At 44.8% G+C, this 12037-nt stretch overlaps 1 protein-coding gene across 1 annotated transcript; it reads left to right on the top strand.

The window, feature by feature from the left end:
• Nucleotides 1-578: 578 nt before the first annotated feature.
• ZNFX1 (zinc finger, NFX1-type containing 1) lies at nucleotides 579-12031 on the top strand (the record flags this gene model as incomplete). Its single annotated transcript, XM_009070727.1, has 14 exons — nucleotides 579-917; nucleotides 1019-2501; nucleotides 3803-3934; nucleotides 4385-4533; nucleotides 4721-4864; nucleotides 5310-5427; nucleotides 5671-5909; nucleotides 6037-6176; nucleotides 6506-6660; nucleotides 7332-7477; nucleotides 7860-7970; nucleotides 8482-8577; nucleotides 9582-9714; nucleotides 9777-12031. Coding segments are annotated over exons 1-14 (5640 nt in total), but the record flags the coding sequence as incomplete, so codon positions are not given.
• Nucleotides 12032-12037: the final 6 nt, after the last annotated feature.

Raw genomic sequence — 12037 nt, 5'->3', positions numbered from 1 at the left:
TTAATCATTGACCTTTCTTAGTTCTGCTTTCAGTTCTGTGGTAAAAAGGTTTAGTTTCTTAAGTGAACTCTAGGCATGACACTTTCTTTAGCAGTTAAATACAGGGGTACAAAGGAGACTCTAATTTGAAAGTCTGTGTGCAATTACAATGTTAGTTTTTTAACTTGATGTCAAATTTTCAAAATGTGCCAGCTGTCAGGTCAATATGTTCATGCATCTGTGTGGGGAGGCAGATTTATGTGGTTGATTTACAGTTAAGGAGTGTCTTTTTGGGTTTTTTTAAGGGTATGCAACTCATCAGGACACTGGCTTTATACGAAGGGGCAGAAGTGGAACAAATAATGTACCAGGCCAAGCAGCTCAGTTAGGGAAAAGTCATCAAGCCAGTAATTGTCCTGGAGAGGAGAGATTTGGTGGTTGGAATTCCAGGGTTCCTCAATCAAACAACAATAAACTAAGAATCCAAGGTGAACAGGCCAACAGTGGAGCCACAGGACACTGGAATGAACAGGAGAATGAGGGAAGGAGAATGAGATATCAAGGTGGACAAGCACGTGAGAGGGCCAGAGGGCCATGTAATGAGCAAGAAAATGCCTTTAGAGGAAGGAGGTATCCAGGTGGACAAGGACATGAGCGAACCAGAGGACCCTGGAATGAGGAAGAAAGTGTGTTTAGAGGAAGGAGGTATCAAAGTGGACAAGCATATGAGAGGGCCAGGACACCCTGGGATGAGCAAGAAAATGAAGGCAGCGGAAGGAGGTATCAAGGTGGACAAGCACATGAGAGGGCCAGGGGGCCCTGGAATGACCAAGAGAATGAAGGCAGTGGAAGGAGGTATCAAGGTGGACAAGCACATGAGAGGGCCAGGGGGCCCTGGAATGACCAAGAGAATGAAGGCAGTGGAAGGAGGTATCAAGGTGGACAAGCCCAGGAAGGAGCTAGAGGGCCAAGGAATGGGAGGGAAAATGAAGATAGCAGAAGGAGGATGCAACCTTGTAAGAATCCCCATTTCTACCAGAATGCCAACCTCAGTGGTGCCCACCCCAGTGAGCAGCCTCGGCAAGCCAAAAGGATTGGCTATAAATTCCTAGAAAGTCTACTTCAGAAAGACCCTTCAGAAGTTGTCATCACCCTTGCTTCCAGTTCGGGTTTGAAGGAACTTCTTTCTCAAACAGCTATGAAACCCAGTTTCCTCCAGCTCATTTGCCAGGTGCTTCGAAAAGCATGCAGTTCCCGAATGGATAGACAGAGTGTCCAACAGCTTCTTGGAGAGGTGAAGGAGTCCAACTTCCTCAAGATCTGTCTGCCACAGTATGTATCTGACATGCTAACAGAAGCAGTTCCTGCTGTACGGCATGAGTACCCTGTGCATATTAGCAATATCATTTCACTTCTTCAGGACCTGATCAGTACTTTCCCAGCCAGTTCTGTGCAGAAAATCTCTGTCCTCTTGGCAGTCTTGCCAGCATCCATAAATGTCCTGAGAGCTGCTGGTGTGGACATCACAGAAGAGATAGAGAAGAATCTCCAGAAAGTCCAGATGCTCATGCAGCATCTGCAGGAGAAGAGACGTGAAGGCACACTGAGGGCTGATAACTATACATTTATGCAGCCTCAGACTGATGGTCAAGGAGAAGCCTATCGTACCATGACCATTTATCCAACCTATAATGAGATACACAGTAATGAGAAACCCTTTCTACGTCCCAATATTGTTACTGGAAGATATGAGAGCACCAGCATTTATCTTGACACCCATTTCCGGCTTTTGAGAGAAGACTTTGTAAGGCCTTTAAGGGAAGGTATCATGGAGCTTTTGCAGAGCTTTGAGGACAGAGGTTTGAAAAAGAAAAAATTTGATGATATCAGGATCTACTTTGACACACGGGTTATTACTCCTCTTTGTTCCCCAACTGGTGTTGTGTACAAGGTCCAGTTTGACACAAAACCATTGAAGTTTGTACGCTGGCAGAATTCTAAACGACTGCTGTATGGATCCCTGATCTGCATGTCCAAAGATCACTTTGAAACATGCCTTTTTGCCACTGTTTCTAATCGTGATGCTGCAGATCTTGCCAATGGGATTGTGGAGCTATGTTTTGATGCACAGAGCCAGGCACTGCTGGCAGAGGTTCAGCCCTCAGACTCCTTCTGCATGGTAGAGACAACTGCCTACTTTGAGGCCTATCGACATGTGTTGGAAGGGTTGCAGGAACTCCAGGAAGAAGATGTCCCATTCCAGAAGTACATTGTGGAATGTGATGCACAGGTGAAGGAGCCAGCATACCTGACAAAGGATACTGCCTACAACCTTGCACCCTTGACCAAAGATTCCCTGTCAGATGAAGAGATGTACCCTGATGATTTGAGAAGTGTCCACATTCTAGATCCCAAGCAATGGCTCTCAATGGAAACCTTGAGATTAGATGAGTCTCAGATGCAGGCATTGAATCTTGCACTCACCAAGGAGCTAGCTATTATCCAAGGACCTCCTGGGACTGGTGAGAAATATTTGCTTAAAGTCTCTGTTACTTAGATTTGATTCCCCCATTTAGGGAGATGAACTTTGGAGCAACCCAGCTGTACTGTCTCCAAAGCTTTAGTCCCATGCCTAAGTGATGTTTGATTTGCCTAGTTAGTGTGAGCTCTGGAGACAGTTCATATCCTCAGATACCTGTATCTTATCTTGTGCATTGCCCACCTAGCTTCAAGTACACACCAAACTGCACTGTGGGCTCTGCTTTTGTATTGTGGTGAAAAAACGTTTTCAGCACCTTTGATAACATGGTACCTCTTGCTGTGCAGCACTCTCCAATTTGTCTTCGCAGCATGTAAGAATGTTGTGAGTGTTCAGCCATGAACTTGTGTCTGAATAAAGTATTAGGAGATGTTGGGGCCTGGCTAGCAGAGGAGCTGTAACTTGAGCAACAGCTAAAGGAATGCATAAGCAATTAAAAACAAGACACACAAAATAGGTCTTGCTGACCTTGTTTCTATCTTCATGCATTCCTGTGGCTTCAATCCAACACTTTATAATGGTCTTGTTTTCTCCTGCTGCCAGGGTTTTTAGGTTTGATTTTAGTTTTACTGCCTTACAGATAAGTCGTTTTGCTAACAAGCTAATAATAGTGCTGTTATTTAGATTCTCATAGACACTGTGTAGCTCTTGCTATCAGTTTCCCAGGATGTGAGAGCGGGATGCAGCTTAAACTTGTAACCTATCATAAATAAGAATTGTGTGCATTGACAAGTGGAGCAACCAATCCAAAGTTTTGTGATCAGCGCGTAGCTGCATGTACAGGAGACTTTTTACTATAAATACTGTTAGGTGCCCTAAATCAAGTTGGCTATCACAGCATCATATTGGTGTGCTGTAGTCCGTCCCTCGCAAGGACCCCAACACAAAATTAGCTGTAATTGTGTTAAATGGTACCTGAACTCAACAAGCACCACTGCTTATATTCCACTAGTATGTGGATGTTTAATGTGTAGCTGAAGGTCATGTAAGAAGCCAGTAACAGAGTGGGGGATGCAATAGCAGATACAACCCTCTGTCCAGGGGTGTTAGCCAAAAGACAATATTCTTGAAGAGCATAGCCTTGCTCCACTATGGACCAGAATGTCAATGTCATGCTACTTTCTTTACATTTTTTATACTAGTTCCCCCTGGGGTCAGTTCTCTTGGTACAGACCAGATTGGCAGCCTAGAAGGAAGTCTTCTATCTGTTTTAGATGATGTCTGTGTTTCAAGGCACTCATAGAGGGTGGATTGCCCTTTTCTGATTCTGAACTTGTTTTGCAGGGAAGACTTATGTGGGTTTGAAGATTGCTCAGGCTCTTCTGACTAATAAGAATGTGTGGCAAAGCACTTCTCAGAAGTATCCCATCCTTATAGTCTGCTACACTAACCATGCACTGGATCAGTTCTTAGAAGGTAAGAGCACCTGCAAGTAGGATGGAGAGTTAATAGAATCATAGAATGGTTTGGGATGGAAGGGACCTTAAAGATCATCTTGTTCCAACCCCCCTGCCATGGGCAAGGACACCTTCCACTAGGCCAGATTGCACAGAGCTCCATCCAGCCTAATCTTGAACACTTCCAGGGATGGAGCATTCACAACTTCTCTGGGCAACTTGTTATTAGAACCTGTAATTAGAAATGATACTATAACTCTCACTCTGCTCATCTTATGGCATGAGAACCTGCCCTTTTGGTTTGGGTTTCTTTTTAGTGATTCTAGCGCCATTCATACAGCGAGAAAAAACTTTACTCAGACCAATACATTGTAGCATTTGCAGTCAAAGAGTGTTTTCCCTACCCCTTGTTCTACTGCAGAAAACAGAGGTTGTCCCTTTAGTACTAATATTTCTCTTTCATTCACAGGAATACATTCATTCCAAAACCATGGAATAGTGCGTGTTGGAGGCAGGAGTAGCAGTGAGGTCCTGAAGCAATTCACCTTGAAGGAGCTGAGGAAGCAGTGTGACTTCAAACGCGACTTGCCAATGCATCTCTGCAGAGCTTATGTGAACGTATGTAAAGGCTTCACTGGAGATGATGGGGCTGGGTTGCCTGTGCATTGGAGGAGATAGCTCAACCTCCTCCACACCTGGTGTTTTTACACCAAAGTCAGCCTCTTAATTCAGTTTCTTGTTGTGTTGCCTCTGAACTCTGTTTCTCGGAGTGTGACACTGCCTCCCTCCTCTTTGTCATGAGTAGATAACCACGGAGATGAAACAGGCCGAGCAGGAGCTCCAGGAAGGAGCGAAGCAATTAGAGTGCACAACCTATGGAGTTCTGCATGAGCGTTACTTGGAATCGTGCATTGCACCCCACCACTGGGACAGTCTGATGAAGGGCCTGGTAAGAGAGGTCCCTTTCTTCTGAGTCAAGCAGTCCCAGTGTATGCTTACTATCCTTTTTGCTAATGAGTCTGAGGCTTCCCAAGCACACATCTTTTTAGCATCACTTGGCTACTAGAAAAGTGAGGGGATGTGTGAGCTGTGCCAAATGACAGTATTCTAGAGCAGGCAGGGCAAGCAGGGCCTTTAAATTTTGCTCCTTTAAACTGCAGAGATTCTAACTGATTTCTATCAGCATAAAAATACAACTGTCTAAATGAAAGCCTGTTAAACTGAAGGTGAGGGGTGTCCTTTCTGAAGATCTGAGGCTGCTCGGACTTTCTAGCTCTGGAGGGTCTCTTGGGGGGACTTGTCCTAGTTGCCTGCTTCTGCAAGATACTGCTTTGGCATCATCCTAAGGCTCTGAAGTGCAACAGGCCTGGCTGATTTGACTTTCCTTATATTAGGATGATGATGGGTTTTACTACAGAGCTTCACAACACTCAATGATTCTGGAGTGGCTGGGCCTTGGTGTATCTGTCTTCACTCAGAATGCTGCAGAGAATATAGGGGCTGAAAATCCAGGTAAAACAAACAAAAGAAAACAAAACCTCACCAAAATGACACCCACCCCATCCTCTACAGGTGTCTTTGCCTAAGCAGTGCATATGTGCCAGAGAGGAGACACTGCTACTAAATAGGCACAGAAAGATATGTGGTACTGTAAGGGAGTACATATAATGGAGTTCCATATAATGATCTGACAGCTGCACTGTGATCCTGCTAGAGTGGCTGTGGTTTACTGCATGTGACTGGTCACTCTCACAGGTGGTCAGCAGGAGAGAGAGGAGGAGTGGGAAGATGAAGCAGAGCTTTTGGAGATCCCAGAGATGGCTGACCTGATTGAAGCTGACAGAGTGATTGAGGAGGAAGAGGCAGCAAAGGCTCAGAAGAGGAAGGAGAAAGACCACAGAGCTGTTAATGAACTAGTCAATGTGATGTTGGCTATGAAGCTGGAGGGCCAAGAAGAAACAGCTCAACCACTACAGGAGACCATGCAGTGGGAGGTAAGCACATGCATTAGCATGCTCTGGCTCTGCTTGACTGTGTAAAGAATAACATGAGGACACTAATGCAGAAGAATCTTTGTGCTGTAACTGCTTATTGGAGAGCTCTTTTTTTTTTCCCCTGCAGATAACTGCTGCCCAGAGGAAGAAAATTAAACAGAAGACAAAGGCTGAGCTCCGTAAACTGAATGCAATGACAGCGTTGGAGGCCAGGGCCGTTCAGGATGTGTGGAAACTTGACCTGAACTCCCGCTGGAAGCTTTACAGGTGACGGAGCTATTTTGCAGGATCTGTCAGACAAGTGTTTCCCAGGATCTTTTGAGTTTGCAAGCTCTCTGCCAAGCTATGGTGTTTCTGTCCATATCTGTTCAGCCCCTTGTTTGAACATGCTTGGTTTTACCTTCCCTGTGCAGTATGGGCAGCGATAATATCCCCTGTGCGTGTGTGTGTCTGTGTGTGTGTTCAGGACTAAGTACAGATTCTAATGATCTGTTGCCCAAAAGACACAGGGGAAGTTTTGAAATGAACCTTCTCAGAACTTCTGAGTCACCATCCTGTTTTCCTTCCTGTGTGTGATAATGGCACTTTCTTCTCAGGCTTTGGCTGAAGACATACCAGGATTTTATTCGTCAGAAGATTCTGAAGCATGAACAGCAGTATCAGGCAGCAGCAGAAAGGCTGAAAGAACTGAAGCTGCAGGAAGATCTCTGCATTCTCAAGGAGGCCCAAGTTGTGGGGATGACAACTACAGGTGCACAGCAGTTGGGAAACAAACCGCTATTGCACTGCTTCCAGTAATGATTAAAGAACCTTGTTGCCAAAAGATTAACATCATGTGCTGCTTCACAGCCTGGGTCAGGCTCTGCATTAGTCTGCAGCCTTTTTAATCTCTGACTCCCTTTGCAAATGTGGCTGATGTGACAGTTGTCTGTTAGTGCCATGAGTGGTTTGTGTGCGCTCTTGCATTCCCTCCAAATTGAGCAGTGTTCTTGTAATAGAAATGCACCACTTGTGCCTGGGTAAGGCACAGCTAATATCTGCACTGCTAACGCCACATCAGCTTCTGGTGATGATAGTGTTAAGGTCATTGTAATATGTCCCTTTGGAGAGACAATTTAACGTTTATTTATGTGTATAGATTGATGTATTGAGTGTATCTTATGTCTGATTAGAGCATCAGAAAAGTGCCAAGGCAGGCATAGGACTAATCCCTACCTGCCTTCCCTAATAACTCTTCTTATAGAAGCCATCCTTGGTATGGTGCTGTCCTGAAGTTCAGAAAGCTGAGTCTTGAAATGGGGAATCTTGGGAAGAAACCCAGTCTTTTCTGGGACCACAGCCTACTCCTCTCCCTGAAAACTCTTGTCATACTGCTTGCATCTAATTATATCCTGCTAAGGTTTATCTTCTGTCCTTGCTCAGGTGCTGCCAAATACCGTCAGATCTTGCAAAAAGTAGAGCCACGAATTGTGATTGTAGAAGAGGCAGCAGAGGTGCTTGAGGCTCACACCATTACTACTCTGAGTAAAGCTTGCCAGCACCTCATCCTCATTGGAGATCACCAGCAGGTAACTTTCATGGCTAATGCCTCTAACTGATGTGCACGTGAACTAGAACCTTTTAGCCAATTACCATGTGTGAAAGGTTGCCAAGACTTGTTGCTCCCCAACTTCCACAGATTACCATAGGTCCTGTCTCCTGTAGTTTTGGAGTAGAGCTCCTGTGGGACTTGTCATTTAGTTTAACTGATAGGATTTCACATGTGCTTAAATTACATTTACTGATACATTTTACATGTGCTTATCTAACTTTGATATTTAGCACTTCTGCAAGAATCCAGTCTCTGGCCTTTCTGTGGGGGACCAGTGACAGAAAACTAGATGAGAGAAAAATCTTACTAACATATAGGAAAAGTGCTAAAATATCGACTTCCTATCCCTTCTCTTTCAGCTGCAGCCTAGTGCAAATGTGTATGACCTGGCCAAGAACTTCAATCTGGAAATCTCTCTCTTTGAACGGCTGATCAAAGTGGATTTCCCCTATGTCTGTCTGAAATACCAAGTAAGGAAGAGCTCTAAAAAATCCATTACATTTGCATTTAGGTTGTTTTCAGTTTGTGGTACACTTAAGCATATATATCTACTCTTAAGAACAGCCTAATAGAATGTACCATTTAATTTCTGAGAAGAATGGTAGGAGCTGTCAAGCTGTCACCAGCAGTCCTGTATTTAAAACTACCTAGAAGAGCTCATGTAGGGTTAGGGTGAAGTGCTGACTTTTGTTACCTATAACAGTGTTCTTAGATTTGCACTGAAACCAGCATTCTTGTTACAGAAACCTTACCAAGTGATTTTCTTGAAGATACTCTGCTACTACCATCCCTATAGTTGTAGGTGGTGGCAGCAATGGGGCAGGAGAGAGTGTGGATTGGAAAGTGCTCCCTTCTTGTCTCTTACTGAAAAGTCATCTTTGTCTTGTATTCAGCCACAGTCTGTGCAGTGGAACAACAGAATATTGACAGGGAAATATGGCGCTCCTTCCTCCAGACTGATAAAGCTGCTTTGTGTTTCAGCACCGCATGCGTCCTGAAATTGCCCAACTTATCAGTCCTCACATATATGAGAAGCTGGAGAACCATCCCTCTGTCCTGAAGTATGAGAACATAAAAGTGAGTTTCCAGCAATCCGAGCAATGGCTTTTGTCCCCTGTTACTGGCTAAATGAGTTTCTGTAAAATAGAGTGTTCGGGGATTTCAAATTCTGAGATCAAATTCAGCTATTGAAATTTATCCCTGAATCAAGGAAATGTGTGATGCAGAACTAGGCTAGAAATTTGTAGTTCTTCTGGCATTAGTGATGGTGGGCACTGGAAATGAATCCAATACTGGTGACTTTAAAAGAACAGTAGAAAATGGAAGAGGGACCAAGAGAAATGGTAGGAGATTGAAAGCTACACATGTGTAATATGTGAAACTCCAATGCCAGAGAGGTGGCTTGATTACTGGAACCCTCCTTCCTTGGTTTGCCTGTTCTCCAACAGAACAAACACCCAGCAAACAACAAAAATACCACCCAAAACACATAATAACTTAGGAGACAAAATTTTACCGCATTTTTCCTATGAGAAACTATTCTGGAGAATCTTGTGGTTCCATCTGGCATTAAAATAAACTTGAGAGGTAGCAAAAGGCATCAAAATAGAATCTTGCCAGTTAGTGCAATAACAGCGTAGGTGATGACTGAATTAAATTTTTCTGCACTGGACACTCTGCCACTATGGACATTTTGGAAAAACAGATATCTGTTTGATCTACAAAAACTGTTCTTTCCTGATAAAATCAGTTTCTGGGTTTTGGCAGACAGACCAATAATTTCTTATGGGTGGAAGAATTCCAGTTGGTAGGCAAAAAAAAGAAAGGTTCCTGCTAACTCAAGGCAAATAGAATTTTTGAGTAGGTGAGGAGTCCACTCTATGTCTCTGGAGCTGGAAGTAACTACTGGAGTCCTAGTGTTCCTAGTTTTCCTGGTAGAAAAGTAATCATCCTTGCTGCTTTGTTTTTACTGCAGTAACAGAGAAGGCATGTCTTAGGAAAATGCTAAGCCCTGTGCATTGGTAAGGCTGTGGAGACAGAGGGTAGAATTCTCTTTCTGACATCCTTTCTCATTGTTTCAGGGAGTCTTATCTAACCTCTTCTTTGTGGAACATGACTTTCCTGAGCAAGAGATCCAGGAAGGGAAAAGCCACCAGAACCCGCATGAGGCTCAGTTTGTAGTGGAACTGTGCAAATACTTCTTGTGTCAGGATTATCAACCTTCTCAGATCACCATTCTCACGACTTACACTGGTCAGCTATTCTGTCTGCGTAAAATCAACCTTCTCAGATCACCATTCTCACTACTTACACTGGTCAGCTTTTCTGTCTGCGTAAGCTCATGCTAGCGAGGATCTTTGAAGGTGTGAAGGTTAACGTAGTAGATAAATACCAGGGGGAGGAGAATGATATTATTCTGCTGTCACTGGTGCGGAGCAACAAAGAGGAGAGAACTGGGTTCTTGCAGATCCCTAATCGGATATGCGTAGCACTATCCAGAGCTAGGAAAGGGCTGTATTGTATTGGAAACATGAGAATGCTTGGCAAGGTTCCTCTCTGGAGCAAGATCATTCACACCCTTCGGGAGAAAGGTCACATTGGCCACTCATTGATGCTTTGCTGTCAAAACCACCCTGAAACCAAGACACCAGTATCTACAGCTGCAGACTTCAGCAGAGTCCCAGAAGGAGGCTGTAGTCGTCCCTGTGAATTTCGGTTGAGTTGTGGACATGTTTGCACAAGGTCATGTCACCCATATGACATGGAGCACAAGGAGTACCAGTGTATGAAGCCTTGTCAAAAGGTGCTTTGTGCAGATGGGCACCGCTGCACACAACTGTGTTATGAGCCCTGTGGAAAATGTATGGTGACGGTAGAGAAAACTATTTCTAAGTGTGGCCACATGCAGATGGTGCCATGCTCTGTTCCAGAGAGTAAATTTATTTGCCAAGAACCTTGTCAGAAGATGTTGAACTGTGGACACAGATGCAGCAAAACCTGTGGGGAGGAATGCATGAAACAGTGTCCTGAACTGGTTACAGTCATGCTGAAATGTGGCCACAAGCAGCAAGTTCAATGCTGGATCACAGAGGACACAAAAGCTAAGAAGCCTGTGGAATGTAATGCTAAGTGTTCTGTCACACTGGCATGTGGTCATGTATGTTCAGGTTCCTGTCATACTTGCTTCGGAGGAAGATTTCATAAGCCATGTAACAGCCCATGCAAGCGCTTCTTGATCTGCTCCCACAAGTGCCATCAGCCTTGTACTACAGAATGCCCTCCCTGTCAGTTGGAATGTCAAAACTATTGTATCCACAGTAGGTGCAAAAAGAAATGTGGAGAGAGCTGTGTTCCTTGTGCTGAGCCATGTGAGTGGCGGTGCCAGCACTACCAGTGTACCAATCTTTGCTCTGAACCGTGCAATAGGCCTCGCTGCAATGTACCGTGTGCTAAGCTACTGAGCTGTGGTCATCCTTGCGTTGGATTATGTGGAGAGCCCTGCCCAAATAAGTGCCTTATTTGTGACCATGAAGAACTCACTCAGATCTTTTTTGGCTTCGAGGAAGACCCAGATGCTCGATTTGTACAGCTTGAAGATTGTGGCCATGTCTTTGAGTCCCAAGGCCTTGACCATTATATGGATGTAGACGATAATGTCATCAAGCTGAAGGTATGCCCTATGTGTCAGACACCCATCAGAAAGAATTTGAGATATGGAACCAGTGTGAAGAGGCAGCTGGATGAGATAGAAAAAGTGAAAAAGAAAATCCAAGGCCCAGCACAAGAAATTGCATCTAGCAGACAAAGACTGCAGGCTGCACTAGCACGGAGTACTGTTCTGAAGAGCAATCTAGACTCTAAGTACCTCATGCTGCAAAATAAACTCGAAGATTCTGATCTCTCTACAAAGAGTATTGGACTAATTGAGAACCAGCTTAACTTCTACGAACGTGTGGCAGACCTAACCAATTCTATTAGGAAAATTGATGAGAATGAGAAGAAAAGGGTGAAAAAGCGGCTGGATGAAGTCCAGGAGTGGCTGGATAAGCCACGCCTCAGTTTTACAGGACAGGAGCTCTCCGACCTGCAGTCTGAGGTCCAGAGACTGACTTATTTGCTGAGCCTTTTGGTAAGGTGCAAAGCTGCAAGTCAGGTTATCTCCCCAGGGCTTAAAGCAGAGATTGCCAGGGCCCGTAAGATCCTGGAAGGGACAAAGAAATTCACAGAAGAGGATGAGGCTGCAGTGAAGGCTCAGCTGGAGAGGATCTGTGCTGCCTTGCCAGAGTCAGGGCTGGGCATTTCTGAAGCTGAGCGGGTGCAGATTGTCAGCGCTATTGGCTATCCCCGTGGCCACTGGTTCAAGTGCAAGAATGGACATATCTATGTCATTGGGGAGTGTGGGGGGGCAATGGAGACAAGTAAGTGCCCCGATTGCCATGAAGTCATCGGGGGCACAAACCACACTCTGGACAGCACCAACAGCCTGGCGCCTGAGATGGACGGTGCGACCCACGCAGCCTGGTCCGATACAGCCAAC

Source organism: Acanthisitta chloris, unplaced genomic scaffold (assembly GCF_000695815.1).
Source record: "Acanthisitta chloris isolate BGI_N310 unplaced genomic scaffold, ASM69581v1 scaffold36022, whole genome shotgun sequence".
In the NCBI taxonomy this organism is placed as follows: domain Eukaryota; kingdom Metazoa; phylum Chordata; class Aves; order Passeriformes; family Acanthisittidae; genus Acanthisitta; species Acanthisitta chloris.
Note: the sequence above shows the minus strand (reverse complement) of the source record. Positions and strands in the feature narration are given on the sequence as shown.